The sequence below is a fragment of the Vicugna pacos genome, chromosome 11 (assembly GCF_048564905.1).
Source record: "Vicugna pacos chromosome 11, VicPac4, whole genome shotgun sequence".
Lineage (NCBI taxonomy): Eukaryota > Metazoa > Chordata > Mammalia > Artiodactyla > Camelidae > Vicugna > Vicugna pacos.
Genome location: NC_132997.1, coordinates 40,652,643 through 40,671,732, shown reverse-complemented (window position 1 = coordinate 40,671,732; position 19,090 = coordinate 40,652,643). Strand labels below are relative to the sequence as shown.

Genomic DNA, 19,090 nt, shown 5'->3' with positions numbered 1-19,090 from the left:
AGCTGGAGGGCATGTTCAAATACAGTCACTAATATCCCTCGTTTGCCTCCTGTGGCTTCTGATTCCTTTGGTCTAAGGCAGGGCCCACGAGTTTCATTTCTGACATGGTCCCGGATGACACTGATGCTACTGGTCCAAAGACCACCCCTTGAGAATTACCGTGTTAAAATACACTCTACGAGGCATTTCACTCATCCTTTTACATCACCTCTAATCTTTACCATAACTCTGGGGAGACCCAGTATTATTATCCTTATATTTCAGATGAGCTTATTTTGTTCAGGATTAAGTTACCTTGCCCAAGATCTCACCTCTGGCACAGGATGGGAGCGAGAACGAAACCCACTTCTTGTTACTCAAATCTCACACTCTATTCACTACACTATGTTGCCTTAACTGAGCGCTTGAATTCACTGAGACAAAGTTCAAGTGAGACCCACGAAACTACCCCCTGAGGCCACCTGCAGTCAGCTCTCCTCAGTGCTTCCTTAGCCATAAAGGGTTGCTGGGAACTGGCAACTCGGGCTGAGCCGGAAGGAGAGAGAAGCAGTTAAATTGCATGTGATCACGATTAGTATTAAAGACTCTTCCTTAATGTGTTCGGAGACCATCCCTGTGGGGTTTATGTCGATGAGTCTCACTCTCTAATCCCATTTGTAGCTACGTGTTCCTTCATGGTCTTTGCTAAAATGTCAGCCTGGAGGGAGTGAGCTCACACAGCAGCCTTTCACACTGAGAGGAGTCACGCCAGAGGTCACATCCGGACCAAAAAGAGCCGAATGGACTCCCATCCCTCAGGGAAGAAGCGTGGAGCTGTACCATCCAGGTGTACAGCTTGGTGAAGTCAAAGAGTCAGAAGGATGCGCCACTAGAGGGGCCTGGTGGGGGCACGGCCGTGAGAGGAGCCCATTGCAAAGCCCGGGATGCCCAGCGCGTACTAGGAAGTGCGGTGGTCCCTCCTCCTCACTTCCCCAGGGAGCTAACTGAGGTCCGAGATCTGGGCTGCCTGGAGAGGTTCAAGACCTCTTCCGTGTGAAGAGTCTGAAAATATTAGAGATACCAAGTCTCACTGCTGAGGATTTTCTTTACCGGCTCCTCACCATCCCTGCTTCCTTTACCTGATCCTTGAAGGCGTGCTTTTCTGAGGTCTTACTGTTCCTATTACCCTTCCTGATTTGAGTTAATCCACCTCTCTTCTGTCTCCCTTCCGCCCCCGTCTCTCTAGCTTTGTCCACTTCTGCTTGTGTGTGTGTGTGAAACACACACACCACACGCACACGCTAAAATTTTAAAATGTAGAGTTTAAAGCAGGTCTCAATCTTACTACCTCTACGTTGTAGAGAAAAGAGACTCTTTACTAGAGGTTCCCATCCCAGTGGAAACCACCATGTATACCCAAACAGGTTTTTTGTTTCTTTTGTTTTTGTTTTTAAATGGAAATACAGTTGATTTGCAATGTGTTAATATCAGGTGTACGGCATAGAGGTATGTTTTTTGCTGTTGTCTTATTAATTGATTATATTTCATTATACAGTTATTACAAGATATTGGATAGAATTCCCTGCGCTATAAAGTAAATCCTCGTTGCTTATCTATTTTAGTATACGGCTTTGTATCTGTTAATTCCAAACTCCTAATTTATCTCTTCCCGCATCTCTTTCCCCTTTGGTAACCAGAAGTTTGTTTTCTATGTCTGTGAGTCTGTTTCTGTTTTGTAGATACATTCATTTGTATTATTTGTATTGTAAGTGATATCACACAGTACTTGTCTTTCTCTGTCTGACTTATTTCACTAAGCATAATATTCTCTAGGTCTGTCCATGTTGCTGCAAGTGGCGATATTTCATTCTTTTTTAATGCCTAAGTAATATCTTATATATGTATATGTATGTATATATACACGTATATACACACACATATATATAATCACGGCTTCTTAAACCAATCCTCTGTTGATGGGCACTTGGGTTGCTCCTATGTCTTAACTATTGGTAAATAGTGCAACTATGAACATTGGGGTGCATGTATCTTTTCGAATTAGAGTTTTGTTTTTTCTAGATATATACCCAGGAGTGGAATTGCTGGATCATATTGTTCTCATTTCAGTTTTCTAAGGAACCTCCATACTGTCTTCCATAGTGACCACACCAATTTACATTCCCACCAACAGTGTGTGAAGGTTCCCTTTTCTCCACCTCCTCACCAATATTGCTTATTTGTAGACTTTTTAATAATAACCATTTTGACAGGTGTATGGCGATATCATTGCTTTTTAAATTTGCATTTGTCTAACAATTAGCAATGTTGAGCATCTCTTCACGTGCCTGTTGGTCATCTGTATGTCCTCTTTGGAAAAATACCCATTTAGATCTTCTGCCCAGTTTTTGATTGGGTTGTTTTTTTTTTGATATTGGGTTGTATGAGCTGTTTGTACATGTTGGATCTTAATCCCTTGTTGGTCACATCATTTGCAAATGTTTTCTTATTGATGATGACGATGATGATGATGGTAGTAATAGCAATAATAATAACAAACACATGGACGATAGAAAGAGTTCAATAATCTTTAAGCGAATCGTTTAACCTTTCTGAGTTTTGCATTGCTTATTTTCAAAATGGAAATATCACAAAATGCCCTGATGGGTGAAGATACAGTATATGAGTACAATACCACATAGAACAATTCCTTTATTACTGTTATTTTCCTTCCTCTTTTTCTCCCTTTTTGTTCCTGGACAAACAACAGAATACCAACAAAACGGCAATAAAAATAAGCCAAACAAAAATTGCCAGCAATCTGGCCGACATGGTAAATCAAAATTGCTCTTACCAGCAATCACTTCTTGATTTTAATGTAATCAAATCACAAAACAATGCAGTTCAAAATACAGAAACTTGAGTCACAAAATCCAAAGCCATAATGCTCAGTGGAACAAACAGAATGGAATGGGCCCACATCTGCAGCCAGCAAGAAGGTGAAGCGGGTCAGACCTGGGTACAAAGCAAATTATGGGGCACAGGAAATCTGAAGAATAAAATCAGATTGCAGGGGAGTGAACATCCTCCCATCCTCCTAATGAGGAGTTTGAAAATAATCAAAGTTAGCATGATGGCACGGATATCGGTTCGATTCCAGAGCTTACCCTACCAAATTATAAAAATCGCAGAAGAAAGTAATTGAAGAATTCATAACGAGATTTGCTTGGCAATGCTCAAAACCCAAAGCAAAGTAATTTAATAAGGCAGGCACAGTGGGGGCTTTCCTTGATCTTTGCACTGTATTATCCCAAACCCATCATCATCAAACAGAATTAAGCTGCAGGGTGGTACGAAGGGGCCAACTTAGTCAATTGTATGGAAACCTGCTCCAGCAAACTGACGGAGCCCCCTGCCCTCCCTGCCCCTCCTCCCCCTTTCTTGCCCTCCCTGCAACTAGGTCCCAGCAGTCCCGCTCTTTCATGTTGAAGAAAGGTGCACGTGGACGCATTTGTGAACACTGTCAGTGTTCTTACTCGTTGAACGTTTATTTTGTTTGATTTGTAAAAGTACAAAAGGCTTTGGATGCCCATGTGCTTTGCCCCTATGCCTACCTCTGCTCTAGGCCCTAAGGACAAACAAATGACTAAGAGGCAGGCCTGACCCAAGGGAGGCTCAGAGTCTAATCCGGGATGTGGCAGAGCGGGGCACTGAGGATGGGGTGACATCTGATGAAGCTGTGCCCTGGGATGCACAGGGTGTCAAGGGAGCCCCTGCCCAGGGAAGAAGGGGTTCAGAAAGAGTGAATGCATCTTCTGAGGCTGGAGAGATAACCACGTACCAGCCTGGCCAAAAAAGAAAGGCTTTCTAAGCAGCACGTACCCAAGTGTATAAAGGTGGGGAAAGGGGAAGGAACCGCTCAGGTTTCCTGTACTGGAAACACTAGGTTAGTGGCAGCAGGAGTGGAGGCTCCATTTTGATCCCGTGCCTCCCCCTGTGTCTACAGGGAAATGACACGGGTGCTGAAGTGAGAAAAAATACTGGGTTCAAATCTTGGGTCTGATACTGACTCAAGCTTGATTTTCAGCAGATCCCTTACCCTCCTCAAAATCTAGCTTCCTTATTAATAAACGGGCTGTCTTGATGCACAGTTGAGCTAATTAATGCAGGGGAGGGACTCATTACCACCCCTGGTCCTTCCCAGGCAGCTCTGCTAGTAGCTATTACGGTTAAATTAACCTCCTGATTGTCCAAACATTGATGCAAGGCCCCAAAGGGAAGAAGGAAAAACTCTGGGTAAAGAAAGAAGGGAAACACGAATCTTTTATTTTTTGAAATAACGTACAGTCTAAAACCAGCCTTTGTCTTCACTTTAACCTTACACCAAGTCTAACTCAATTTTAGGAGGAAAGTATTAAGTCCACTCTTACATATGAACTGAGCTCAGCACTAGTACATGAGCTGATAATGAATGAGTGAATACATGAATGAATGAGTAAAAAACCCAAATATGTCAAACAGCAAATCACTGCAGAAACAGACATTTCAGGAAGGGGTTTGTATGTGTCTCAGTTCTGATTGTCAAACAAAGGCAGATGTCTATCCGCGATCTTCCTCAATTTCCTCAAACCCACCGAAATTCATGAATCACCGATGGCAAGGCCTAATGTAGGCTAAGGGAAAAGTGAGTTGAAAAGAAAGTGGTTTCTTCTCCACTCCATTCCCCAGAAAAATAAAGCAAAATGAAGTCAAAATACATATGTACCCATAAAAGAGAAAGACAAAGAGAAAGAAAATTTTTAAAAATCACAATAAAGGATTTGAGAAAAGATCAATTTATAAAAGGACTTTTCCTACTAAAGATAAGTCCACAAGGATTTAATGGGGAAAAAAAGCAAAAACACTGAAGCCTGAGTATTCTTTTGATCCCAAAGATAGAATATAATTTATTCAAAGCCCTGCTTTTGGCAATCCTCAGTAATATTTTGTAGAGAGAGCTTTAAATGTTTTTATCCTTTCTTGACACCATAATTCTACTTTTGAAAATTTGACCTGAAGAAATAAATATAGTAACTGAAAAACCATTAGCCATGAAGATGTTCATTAAATGTATGTATTCGTGAAACATTGGAATCAATCCAAATGACAATCAAGAAGGAAATGTTTAAATAAATAATTTTACATCTCTTTGATGAAACCTTAATTAGCCACTAAAAATGATCTTAAAGTTTTACAGTGGTGTTAGAAAAATGCAGGATAAACATTTCTATAACATTGTAATTATGTAAAACTTTTGTGGAGAGTGAAAAAAAGGACTGCCTAGAATTACCCACAAGAATTCCTACAGCCATATTTAAATGGTAAATAAACATGCTTGATTGGTTCTTTTCTTTTTCATTGGTTCTTCTCTGCTTATTTTTAGAAAGCTTCCAAGTTTTTCTGAATGGTGATATATTACATTTAAACTACAAATGTATAACCTAAGATTTCTTCTCAAAACCTTTTATTTTAAACAACGACATGGATTGGGGGATATTTAACTTGAGCGCCCTTGGAGTTTGGTTGGACCACAGAGTTAAAGTACGTGAAGAAGGCTCAGGTATATCATGGGGCCAAGATGCCCAGAACCCCACTGAAGGGGTTCCAGAGACAGCAACTGTTAAGCAGGAAAAGTACGACCACCATCATTCTCCTATAAGGAAACTCCACATTTAGTAGAAATAAAAATGGGTTTTGTTCACATAGTATTCAGCTGTCTTTTCTGCTTCTCTGGTTTCCCTTGTGTTTCTGTGTGTTTTATTTCCTGCTTGTCAATTTCCTCTCACGTCCTCACATTTGTATCTTCAAAGCTGAAAAGGAATTGAGGCATTTGGGTTGTAAAACGTGTATACATGACAGGACTACCTGGGGAAGTTTTCCTCAACCTCACCCAGCTTTCTGTTCTTTTACCCTTTTCCATATTAAATCATGGCCATTTGTTAGTCCTCAGAACTCAAAGGGGATACCAAGAAGAAAAAGGCTAAGTCTGGTGCTTAATGTTGTGAGCTTAATGATAATGAAAACACAACATATAAAAATCCATGGAATTCAGCACAGGGAACTAAATTCAATATTTTGTAGTAACTTATGGTGAAAAAAGAATATGAAAATGAATATATGTATGTCCATGTCTGACTGAAGCATTATGCTGTACACCAGAAATTGACACAACATTGTAAACTGACTCTACTTAAATAAAAAAAAAATATATATATATACAAAAAAATCCATGGAATTCAGCCAACAGAGTGCTTCAAGGGAAATACATAGCTTCTATCAGGAAAGAAACAGGAATAAAAGTTATGATCTAAGTTTCAATACTAAGAAGCTAGAAGAGGTAAGAACAAATTGAAACCAAAATAAATAAAAGTAAGAAAATATTTAACAAAAAAAGCTGAAATCAATAAAATATAACATGATTTCCAAGAAAATCAATAATACCAAAAGTTGATGTTTTAAAAGGAAAAACTATGCTCATAGATTAAAAACTCAATAGTTTAAAGGTATCAATTTCCCCCCAAAGGATCTATAGATTCAATGTAATAACCATCAAAATCTCAAGTTTTTTGGAGGAAACTGACAAGATGATTATAAAATTTAAATGGAAATGCAAAAGATTTAGAATTGCCCAAATAATCTTGCAGGAGAAGAACAAAGTTGAAGGACTTACACTGCCTGATTTAAGGAATGATTAAAAAGCCACAGTGGTCAAGACATCTTTGTATCAGTGTAAGAACAGATACATGGATCATTGGACCAGAACAGAGAATCCAGAAACAGACCAACATATATATATATATATATATATATATATATATATGGCCAGTTGATTTTCAATCAAAGCAACTAGTCATTTGTTAAGTACATACAAGTCTTTTTAATAAGTGGTGTTAGATCAACTGGATGGACATATTGGGGGAAAAAGGGAACCTGGACCAGTGCTCTATTCCACACACGAAAACTAATTTGAGATACAGCACAGACGTAAATATAAAAACGGCTATGAGAAAACGGACAACTATGAGGTAGGCAAAACTTTCTCAGGACACAAACAACATTAACCATAAAAGAAAAGAAAAATTGATTTATGGTGTCTTATTAAAACTAAAAATATCCACTTATCAAAAGACACCATTAAGAAAATGAACGGGTAAGTTACAGATTGGGAATTATATCTAGAGTACTTACATTTGATCAAGGAGTTATATCCAGAATATATATATGTAATCTACATCAACAATGAAAAGATGAAGTGCCTAGTAAAAATTTTATAAAGCTTGGAGCACACACTTATCGAAAGACGCTTTGTGGATAGCCAACATGAAAGTGCTGGACATTATAGTTACCAAAGGAATGCAAATTAAAACAATGAGATGTCCTTCACGTCCGCTAAATTGACTACAGTTCCAAAGACTGACAAACAAATTGTCGGTTAGGATGTCCGGCAACTGGAACTTACAAGCATGTAAGCGGGGTATCATTAGCTGGAGTGTAACATCGAATAATCACATTGGAGGTGGTTAGGCAGTGCCTTATAGAGGTAAACACACATCTGCCCTGTGACCTGAAATTCGCTCAACTGTATTTGGCAAAGAGAAATGGAAACATATTGCCACAAAAGAGCTGTACAAAAATGATCATACTGCCTAACACGTTATAGCTCTAGATTGGCAACAACCGAAATGTATGTCAACTGGAGAACGAATAAACAAATTCCAAAATTGTAGAATAGATAAATAAGATTATACTGTAAAGCACAGGGAAATATACACAAGATCTTTTGGTAGCTCACAGAGAAAAAAATGTGACAAAGAATATATATATGTTTATGTATAACTGAAAAATTGTGCTTTACACTGGAACTTGACACAACATTGTAAAATGATTATAAATCAATAAAAAAATGTTAAAAAAAAAACAAAAAAAAAACACCCAAATTGAGGTTTGTTCATATAATGGAATACTACTCAAAGGAAAAAAAAAAGAGAAAGAACTAAGTACTAATATCTACAACTTCATGGTTAAAACTCATAGATATTTTGTGGGATGAAAGAAAATAAACACAAATACACTTATGTTATTCTACATATGTGAAGTACAAGCACAGGGATATTTAGTCTGTGTCACCAGAAATTCCTAAGTGGTTGCTTCTGAGGTTAGGGGGAGAGGTTTCTAGAAAGTGACATGAGAAAACTTTTCAGGGTGATGGAAATGCTCTGCACCGTTGGCTCTCTGCATCCGTGGGTTCTGCGCCATAAATTCAACCAACTGTGGATGAAAAATATTTTTAAAAATTCCAGAAAATTCCGAAAAGGAAAACTTGAATTGGTTGCCTGCTGGCGATGATTTGCATAGCATTTACATTGTATTTACAACTATTGAGATAGCATTTATATTGTATTAGATAGTATAAGTGATCTAGGGATGATTTAAAGTGCACAGAAGGATGCTCGCAGGTCACATGCAAATACTAACCCATTTTATAGAAGGGGCTTGAGCATCCATGGACTTTGGTATCCATAGTGTCTTGGAACCAATCCCCCCTGGATACCAATGGGTTACTATATCTTGTTTTGGGTGATGATTACACAGTTGTATACAATAGTCTAAACCCACGAAATAATCAATATATATGTATTTTATTGTATGTCAATTATACCTCATAAAAAGATGAAGAGCTATTTGTTTTTACATTTTCAGTATGTTCTTCTCCTTATCTACAGTAGGTGCTAAGGCATTTTGCTGACATCTACTCCATGTTAACCTCATACTGCAGTCCACACCAGACATTTTCCACTTCCGAACTGCTAAACTCACAAGTAATCTGGGCAGACTTGTCTCAGCCTCACAGATAGCCCAGACAGGTGGATTCTCTTGACCAAAGCCACACATTAAATTTAGTTGAAAGTGGAACTTCAATTCGCATCTCCAAACTCCCAGGTGGAAGCTATTCAAATGACATTTCTTAAATGGATGAATAAGTGAATAAATGAATGAATAAAGAGAAGAGGCCATCCAATTTGCCAAAAAAGATATAGTGCCTTTTGAGCAAGTACAAAAGAATAGAGCTGAATGATTATCCAATGTGGGTGTCTGAAAAGGAAGGAGGCATACAGAATCTCTGATCTGCATTAACTTGGAAGCAGAAAAAGGACAAAATACATGCCTTGGAGCGTCCCTCCAGGGTCTATTGCTGCTACCAGAGAAAAGCATTGTTGGTTTCCTCTGCGCAGGGCTTCCTCATCAGTACCAGTCCCTTTTCCGGGGAGTCAGGGGAGGAGGTCAGACCTGCATCAAGGATCCCATTCATCAGCTTGGCCAAACCTTCCTAATCATTGAACCTAGCATCTCCAAAATACAAAGGCGTGCCATCCCATATAAGCCTCGTCTCCCTCCTCAGTAAGGACTTCCGGGTGTGCCCCGGAAGCAGGCTGTTTCCTCACCTTGCTTCTTCCAAATAGAGGGCACTCGTGGGGCATCAAAGTCCCTGATCCTCCCACGGAAGACTGAAGTCCTCCTGGGGACCCCCTGCCACAAGCTATGGTCCCTGACACTCAGCGGGGAGTCTGGACAATGAGAGCAGCCCTTGTCACTGGGCAGAGAGCAAGGAGAAGGAATAAATGCAGGTGCTAATGGGTGATACCCACACACAAGCCGGCGCTAAGGCTAGCATTAGATCACTGTGCAAATAACTAAGATTTGTGGGCCCGTTTTCTTCCTGCATTTGCATTCACACTTTATGACCTCGGCAATATTTACTGAGTGGAAAAAACCACCTTCTGTTATGACTTCTGGACTCCAAAGCTACTTCACTCCGAAAAATACTATTTCCAGCCACAGGGTCTGTAACAAGCTACTCACCTATTTATTCAAAGAGCCCAATGAGCTGTGAAGATTGACACTCAAACTATTAACACTGCATTCTATTTGACAATGTTATTAAATATTAGGTCTGATTTATGGAAAGGCTTCATAAATTGGCAGCCTGGGTCAGCCCTGTCGCTGCGCAGAAATTGGGTTACACAGGATGTCACTTGATAGAGTTGATCAAGCTAAAGAAAATTAAAAAAAAATCCCACTAACAACATTAAAGTTTGATTTCATGTGACAAAGTTATTATCATATAAATTCGAACCACTTGCCAGCTCAATTCTGCATCTCAGAATTTCTCTAACTGATATTTTTAATCGTTTGTAAATCAAAAGATAAAATCGCAGACTTGAATAACTTTTCGCTATGTCACATGGAAAGAGAAGTAAGGCTGTTAAAAATGGGAGCCAGGCATATATCTTGCTCCTTTGTTATAAAAGAGGAAGGGACATAAAAGCACATGTAAAGAGTATGCAAGGGGGTGGAGACACACCGAGGTACAGAAATGAGGATGTAATCCCATGGAAAGGGGCAAGGTTGGAGCGAGACCGAGGACTGGACCACAGCTTACTCATGTCTGTGTGACCTTGAACAAGCCACTTATGCTCTCTGAGGGTCAGTCCCATTTCTACATGATGGTGATAATCATAATCAAGTAGTTCTGTTTAGGATGAAAAGAATAATATATGCAGACCATTTGGCAGAGTGCCTGGTACATAGACTGCTCAATAGACTTCAGGGAGAGATGAGGCCAGGCCAGGAGAGAGGCTGGGTCCTGGTGCAGGGAGAGAGAAGTCTCTGGGCCACCAGAGTGAGGCCTGAAAAGGACAAGACAGGACAGCACCTGCGTGCTAATTGATGGTGTAGGTGATGTGTTACTGCCCGTGCCTGTGCGCTATTAGAGGATGTAAAGCCAGAGGATGACCTACTTCCTAGATGTGCTTGTGCCCTCTTAGATGGTGTAGGCTCGACCATGAGCTACTGGATGTGTCTAGGAGTTATCAGATGACATTGACCTGTGGGCAATATCCCTGGAGTAGACCAGGGATCCTCAAAGGTTTCCTATAAAGGGCCAGGTCACAAATATTTTAGGCTTTGGAGACCGCATGATCTCTGCCACAACTCCTCAGCCCAGCCGCAGAACCGAAAAGCAAAAGTAGACAGAACATAAATGAATGAGTCTGTGTCCCAATAAAACTTGATTGGTAAAAGCAGGTGGTCGGCTAGATTTAGCCCAGGGACCGTAGTTTGTGGACCCTGGGTCTGGTCTTTCCTTAAGACTGGCAAGTGCAGGTGGCTGAGAGAAAGGAAGGCAGCCTCTCTCCTCTCCTTAAGGACCTAGGGTCTCCTTCCTAAGAGGAGGGTATCAGGAGAAAAGCCCGAAAGGGACTGTGAAGCTGTATCCTTTGTCCCTCTCATCAAGGAATTCACAGAGGGCAACCCAGTAACTGATGGCACCAACTACATCCTGATTTACGAGCTTCTGCTCAGTCAGACAACAAACAGATGACTCATTCGGGGACAACCCAGTATTTATTGAGACTTACTGGGCGCCAGGCAGGTTTGTTGTAAAAACTGCACACTGTGGGCCTTTAATAAATAAATAAAACCTCCCTCCCCTTCCAGATTCCTTTCTGTTCTCTTCCCCAGGGCCCGGAGGGCTGCCCCCTCCTTATCTGAGTCACGGCTGGCGTGGAGGAGTGGGTCACAGCAATGGGGCAACCGTGACAGAGTTCCTTTCTCCGGTTCTGATAGTGTACAAAAGTGATCACCTCTTGCTAAGCAATTTCCCACCTAAATTGGTTTCCAGTCATTAAAAGCTGCAGCAATCTCAAGGTAAAAAAAAAAAAAATTGTAGCAGCTCTCTGAGGTGACCCTGGATACCAAGCTCTTTGACTTTAGCAGCAATTAGACATTGTTCCACTAACTACCGGGCACTCTCTGGAAACGGAGCCAGAGTCACCAAAGAGTAACTGGAAATGAGAAATGAGATCATCTTCCCCTCGCGAAAGCAGGTTCCTGTGACATCCCTGGGGGGCATCCAGTCCTCACCTTTGCCAGGCTGCCTGCACTGCCCCACAACGGGCTCCGTCTGGGATTTAGAGAAGCCCATCCTCCCTGAATATTAGGATCATGCCCATGTTTTCCAACAGGCTGGATTTCTCCTTACAGTTTCTGGATTCAGGATGTGGCCCTCACCCAGGGCACCCATGGCTGGGGATTCACGAGGTTTCTGAAAAAAACCTGGGGGGGGGGCGAGGGGCAGTTCCATAGAGGTGGGGGACAGGACGAGTTTCAGATAAGCATTTAGGTACAGCTGCCACCAAACTAGCACAGGGAGAAGAAGGGTTTGAGAGTGAATCTGAGCGCTCCTTCCAGTAAAAAATGCAGGGCACTCCATTTTCTGACAATACTATAAACTCACTTTTATGACACTAGTTATAAAACTCTCAACATTTGTCTAGTGCTGACAGTCAGTTTTTTTTTCCTTAAAGATCCAAGTGCAAGAGGGAGATTTGTGACCCCAAAGGCTTGGGGGTTATAAAATGAAGGTGTCATGAAAGTAACACATACGATGTACAGAAAAAAGATTAGATTCTGTGCCACAAAACTATAGGCATTTATAAGGAATCTCTTATTTGCATCTTCTACTACTGTTTTTTTTAACCTTGTTTTATTCATGAGTAAGACCCTAAATATCACCAGCAGGTGATGATTTCTAAGGTGCTAGCAGTGGACTATGTGAGTAGGTGGGATGGCAGGGTAATGAGACGTTTCCCTGACAACCCATCTCCAGATCTGTCATGCTCCAGATGGCTTTCTTGGTGGCGTTTGCCTTCTAGAGGTTCTCCAGGAGCAAGATCAGGCTGGCACCTGGGTGATCACAAGGAGAGAAGGGGCTGGCATGTGTGGGAGCCAAACTCTTCCCTGCGGGTCTGGAATGATTTATTTGAAAGAGCACGTAGGTGCAATGAATGAGATTAATCACAACCCTTGGTTCAGGACACTCGTCCTTTTTTGTCTTGGAATGGCCCTCTTGTTAAATTAACTCATTTATTATTTATTATAATGCAAAATGAAAAATTAAAAAAAAAACAAAACCCAAAACCTGTGACTATACAGCTAAACTGACACTGACTGACATCGAACAATATGCTTCACCCTTTCCTCTTGCTCTGCCTCTCTCATTGGAGTAACAACTATCTTGTCTTTTATTTTATCATCACTTTGGGATGTGTGTATGCCTGTGTTTAATACATTTTAAAAAGGGTGCTATGTGGTATGTTACTCTCTATTAGTTGACCCAGATGAAATTGCCTTTAATGTCTTTTTTGGATTTAATATTATTCAGCTAAGATTCATCCTTACTGTTACATAAAGCTATAATTCATTTATTTCATTGTAGGTTTTTTTTTTAACTTCTTGATGCTCATTTGAAATGTTCCCAGGGTTTCGGCTCTATAAACAATGCTGTCATGGACTTTCTTGCCCCTGAAGTACGGCAGAAGTTTGTTTGGGGTGGATATATAGGAATGGAGTTGCTGGGACATAAGGTACTCAAATGTTTCATTTCCTAAGAGAATGACAAACTTGCTTCCAAAGTGGCTAGACTGAGTCCATTCCCACCAGCAATTAACCACCTGTTATTCCCATCCTCTCTACCACATCTCACTTAGGGCAAGTCCAACTGGTGTAAAATGATATATTTTTACAGTCTTAATGTTCATTTTCTGGACCACTAATGATTGAACACATCTCTTCATATGTCTATCGGCCACATGTGTTGCCTTTTCTGTGAAAGTCCTGTGCAAGTCTTTTGTCCATTTTCCCACTAAATTGCGTGAGCTTCTTTTCTTGATTTGTAAAAGTTCTTCATCTAATCTAGACAGTAATCTATTGATTGTATGCATTGTAAATATCCACTCCCAGTGAGCGACTTGCCTTTTTATTCTCTTTAAAGTGTCTTGTCATAAATAGAAGTTTGATAAAGTCACAAGCTGTGTTTTCCTTTTTAAGAAGTTCTTTCTGTAGCCCTGTTGCAATGAATCTTCATAAGAATCCAGCATGGATGGGAGTATTGGCTCTCCGTGAGAGACAATGGAAGCAGAAAAGGGAAACTCGAAGGCCATTTGGCCCAAGCTTTACATTCATAAAAGGTCTTAAATCAGCTTTGTATTCATTATCGCCAAATGAGGTCACCTACACCCACAAAGATGCAGTGTCAGGAATTAAAGAAGACCCAGCAGCTGGAGGTGAGAGTGCCACCTTTTGCTGGGCAAGAGGAAGTCAGAGGTCTTAGTAAACCTTGTGAGCAGGGGAATAGCACATTTATGTTGCATTCTATCATTTTTGTTAAGATACCACTTGGTGAAATACAAGCATTCCAGATTTACCATGACATGTACTTTTAAATGTTCTAAGTGTCTAAAGAGACCCCCAAACAGGAAGTTGCCCAGAGCTCTTCCAAACCTGAGAGGCTCCCGACCGGAAGAGTGGTGTCCTGATGTTCACAGCAGCACTATTTACAACAGCCAAGACATGGAAGCAACCTAAATGTCCATCGACCAATGACTGGATGAAGAAGTTGTGGTATATTTATACAATGGAATACTACTCGGCCATAAAAAAGAATGAAATAATGCCATTTGCAGCAACATGGACGGACCTGGAGATTATCATTCTAAGTGAAGTAAGACAGAAAGAGAAAGAAAAATATCATATGATATCACTCATATGAGGAATCTTACAAAGAGACACAAATGAACCTATTTACAAAACAGAAAAAAACTCACAGACATAGAGAACAAACTTATGGTTACCGAAGGGTAAAAGGGGTGGGAAGGCATAAATTGGGAGTTTGATTTGCAAATACTAATCAGTATATATAAAAGAGATAAACAAATTTCTACTGTATAACACAGGGAACTCTATTCAATATCTTGTAGTAACCTATAATGAGAAAGAATATGAAAATGAAAACATATGTATGACTGAAACATTACGCTGTACACCAGAAATTGACACAACATTGTAAATTGATTATACTTCAATTTAAAAAGAATGCAGATATAATCCATTGAAGAAGAGAGAGAGAGTGGCGTGCTCAATTTTGTATCAGTGGTGAGCTGTGGAACTGGAGTTCATTGCAAATATGCCAGGCTCCAGAGCTGACACTCTCTGCTGTTCAACTCAGCTAAATGACAGGGAGAAGCCATGCCAAGCTAACTGCCCTGTGAGCATGCGTGCTTGGGTGGCTTGTCTCCAGGCACCATGCCCCGCCCACCCCACTGCTTCCAAAGCAGGACTCAGGTTCTGCCTCTCTCCTTGGACCCCCTTGGGGATCTCCTTGGAGGAGCTGGCAGACTGCTGAGGACTTTTCTCAACATGAAGAGTAGATTGGTGGGCCCTCATGGCCCTGACACTTTCCACAAACTGCCCCCTTATATCCACTGCCCTCTGCAGTAAGGCCATGGGATCGCCAAGTGGCTGGGAATGTGGAACACAGGTGTGTGCATGTGACAACATGTGTGCATTAGTGTGATTAGTTGGAGTGTGTGTGTGAGTGAGTGGCTGTGTGTGACGGCCCGTAAGAAGGTTCCACAGAGATGGGAACTGATGGGCAGGGAACGGGAGGACAGGCTGAGGGAGGCTGGACGGGTGTGTGTGTGCGCGTGCGCGCATGTGTTTGTGCATGCTCGTGAGTGCGTGAAGGTTCCACAGAGGTGGTGGCGTAGATCGAACAGGAAACAGAGGGAAGAGATGCCGAGCGAGGCAGGCTGGACAGCCGGTCCGCCCAGAGAGGCATTGTTCTGGCCACGGTGCACATCTTTCTTGCCTCATTCACTAATGACCATAGGGACAGTAGCCACTGCCTGAGAGTAGCCACTGAGTGCCTACCCACTTCACTGGGTAGAAGGTGCCTTCAGCAGCATCCTTATGACACCTGCCTTCATCCCACCATCCTCCTCATGGCCCTTCCAGGGCTCTGCTGCATGTGGCAGAAAAATGCCAAACTGCTCAGTCTGGAACCCTGGGCATCAGAACCTAACAAGAAGCATGCCTCACGTCTCTGATTCTCATCTGGACAACGGGATGGTCATAATTCATTTGGGTTATGGTGGAAATTAACTGCAGTGAATAAGCAACGCCTAACCCACTGCTGAAGGACGTGTTTACCTTTTTCGGCCCTTCCTCTCTCTCTGGCCCTGGGCTCTTCCCATCCAGTGCTCCCTCAGTTTCCCCTGGTTCAGCCTCCATCCCAGGCTGGCTGCCCTCATTACCATCTCAGAAGCACACCTCTGCTCCACGGCACAGTCCCCTGGCGTGGCTACCCTCCCCTGAACTCTACCCCCCGACTCCCTCCACCTCTCACCTGGTCCTCTGTGTCTGCCTTTGCCAAATGTTCTCACTTGGGGGTGGTCAGGTCCCTCTGAGCCACCGTCCTATGATCCTATGAGGATGGAGGACCATGCCTCGGCTTAACTTGCCCGTTCTTCACTGAGCCTTTGGAAATTCAGGCGGCACCTAAGGACCAGCTGCCTTGCTTCTGCTGCCAAAGATGGGCATCGACCCAAAGAACGTGCACCTCTTTACCTGACTCCCACATGCCTGTGAGAAATGCCTATCTAAGCTGCTGAAGATGGGTCACCCTGCAGGTGACGGAGTTATCCAAAGGCGATGGCTCTGGGAAGGCATCTCCTCCCTCGAGCATGATGGCCCCGTGGCCCCAGTCACAGCACACACGGGCCCTGGAGCCAGCTCCCGCCTACCTTCCGGATGCCTTCTGAGGGGCTGGACACGCAGTTGTCGGCCCCTCCGTTCTTGCTGATGGTCCGCCAGAGCTCCGCAAACGTGCTGTCTTGCTCCAGAGGGTTGGTGCCCTTGGCTCGGAAGTACTCGTACACAGCGGAATCCCGAACAGTGCCGTAAGACACTTCCACTTGTTTGGACAGGTCCTGGAATGTCCTGAAACGCAAAATGGCAGTGAGACGTGGGTACACGCAGCGCCCAGCAGGGATGTACACGGGCTGCAAGGGCCCTCCTGGGGTCCGAGCCCAGCTGTGGCCCACCATCCACATCTTTCACTCCCAACCCATGAGTCCCTCAGCCTGGAGCATGTGCCAAGGCCTCCTTCTATCACAGTGACAGTTCCTCGGTGTAGATTAATTCAATAAGATCACTGAACACTCCCTAACAGTTTCTGTGTTGAGCCTGAGGGACAAAAGGACGAGTGAGACATGACTCCTGCCCTCAAGGAGCATATAGTCTAGCTGGAGAAACACACAGACAGACAATCACAATATAAAAGAGCCAGGGCAACCTGGGAGGCTGTACATTGAAGATCTCCCACTCAAACGCCTACAAGCACAGGAAAGAGAAACACGTTGGCAAGATGGTCTGTGTCACTCTGGGCTGGTGCAGGGCAGACACGCATTGAGGGATTGTGCCAATTAAGAGGCACGTCCCCTCCAAAGCTTGCAGCTGTTCTGAAGTTTCCACCCAGTTGTTGCCTTTTTAGCATCTCCCCCGACCCTGATTTGCTTTTCAGTAAAGAAAGAAATCTGGGTTTGTGTATGAAATCTCGACTTTGAAGTGTTGACAATTATTCAAGGCGGTGAAGATAAACGACTCGGTCTGTTGCACGTGGAGGAGAAGCACGTAGCTCAAGCCGGGTGCATGATGGGGCCAGGCTGGGGTGGGGCGTGAGTGCTTCGGGAAGCCCATCAGCAGCCCAGGAGCAGGTGTCTGAGCTGGGGGCAGAGGAACAGTGCCCTCCTTGGGGTAGGGCAAATAGTCAGATCAGAAGGGACCAACTGGCACCAAGTTTTCACTTGTCCCGAGATGAGCAGTACCTGACTCTGCGTTGAGAGGACAGAACTGCAAGGAACAAAAAGCTCAGTAGGGAGCCAGCCTCTCTCTCCAGGCTCCAACCTGATCGCTCTTGATTTATTTCTCTTCTGGAAATCTGCCTCTCCTTTTCATCAGCCAGAATCATCATCCTCACCACTCACCGAATCACCGTTCCCACGAAGAGACCTGGTCTTTTCAACCTGATCTCCACAACCCTCCATCTCCTGATCTCACCTCCAGCTGTTGCTGCACCTCCACATGGAGAGCCAAGGTTGAATCGGGAAATCCCACACGGTCCATCCCCCTTTGTGGCACCAGACCATGGCGCCCCCTCTGCCCGGAATCCCTTTATCTTACTCGTCTACCTGATACACTTCTGCAAACCCCTTGAAGTCCCAGCGGCCACCTCTCTCTATAAGAAGACATCTCTATCCCTTGCTCTCCACCCTGCGTGGTTTCCGTGGCAGTATGATCTCACTGCGATTGCAGAGAGCAGCAGCCCAGAGTAGGTAAAGCAGGGACTCAGGGGTTCAACCACCTGCCTTTCCTCCCAGCTCCACCAGCACTAACGCTGTGGGCCTGGGCAAGTCAGCTGACCTCTCTGTGCCTCAGTTTCCAAATCTTTAAAAAACAGGGCCTGTAGTGGAGGCTGCGATGAAAACGAAATTAGATGATGTGTGTTCCATCTCTCAGAGCAATGAAGGATGCAAACTCTGTGCCCTGGAACTAGTGGCAACTATTCTGTGCTATTATTATACGTCGCGGTCCTCCAGTAGACTCTAAGAATTTGGAGGCCTGTGTTTGCACCCTCAGCACTAGAGCCAGGGCCGGTCCCAGCCAACACAGCCTGCACACAGAGGAGCCAGCAAAGCGTGCTTCCTCCTGTTTTGGAGACACACTCCGTGGAATTCCTTCAGGCCCTGCCACGTGGCCCAGAAACAGAGCTCAGTGTTCGTTTCAATACATTACTGATGAAAGGAAACATAAAATAACAAATTCGATGAAGAACTCTTTCTAATTATTGTTCATTATTTATATCTAATTGAAGCAAGATGTTCCTTTGCTTGAAGGGCCCCAAGGGTTGTAACTCTGCCGTAATTTGCCTGTCATGAAAAGTGGGGGATCTTTTTTCCCCACATTTTTTTTTGTTTTTCTCATGGTAATACAAACAAACACAAGGCTTTGATGAATGGGAAACATCAGGATGAATTACACAGTTGAGTCTAAATACTGAACCGCTCTAAATTACTGCAGTTTCCATGAGTATGGAATGAATGTGTAACTGCCAAGGAGTTCAGCACGACTGCTTCATCCCCACATTTGAAATGGAGATTTCCTCTCTCCTCTTGGTATT

General features: G+C 43.0%; 1 protein-coding gene across 2 annotated transcripts in view; it reads right to left on the bottom strand.

Annotated features, from left to right (window-relative positions):
* Positions 1–19,090, bottom strand: part of GRID1 (glutamate ionotropic receptor delta type subunit 1) — a 624,094-nt gene that overhangs the window by 28,315 nt on the left and 576,689 nt on the right. For both annotated transcript variants that reach the window (XM_031682334.2, XM_072972326.1), the window contains exon 13: positions 16,656–16,851. In XM_031682334.2, the coding sequence (XP_031538194.2) occupies positions 16,656–16,851 (196 nt within the window). The remainder of the gene's footprint in view (positions 1–16,655; positions 16,852–19,090) is intronic.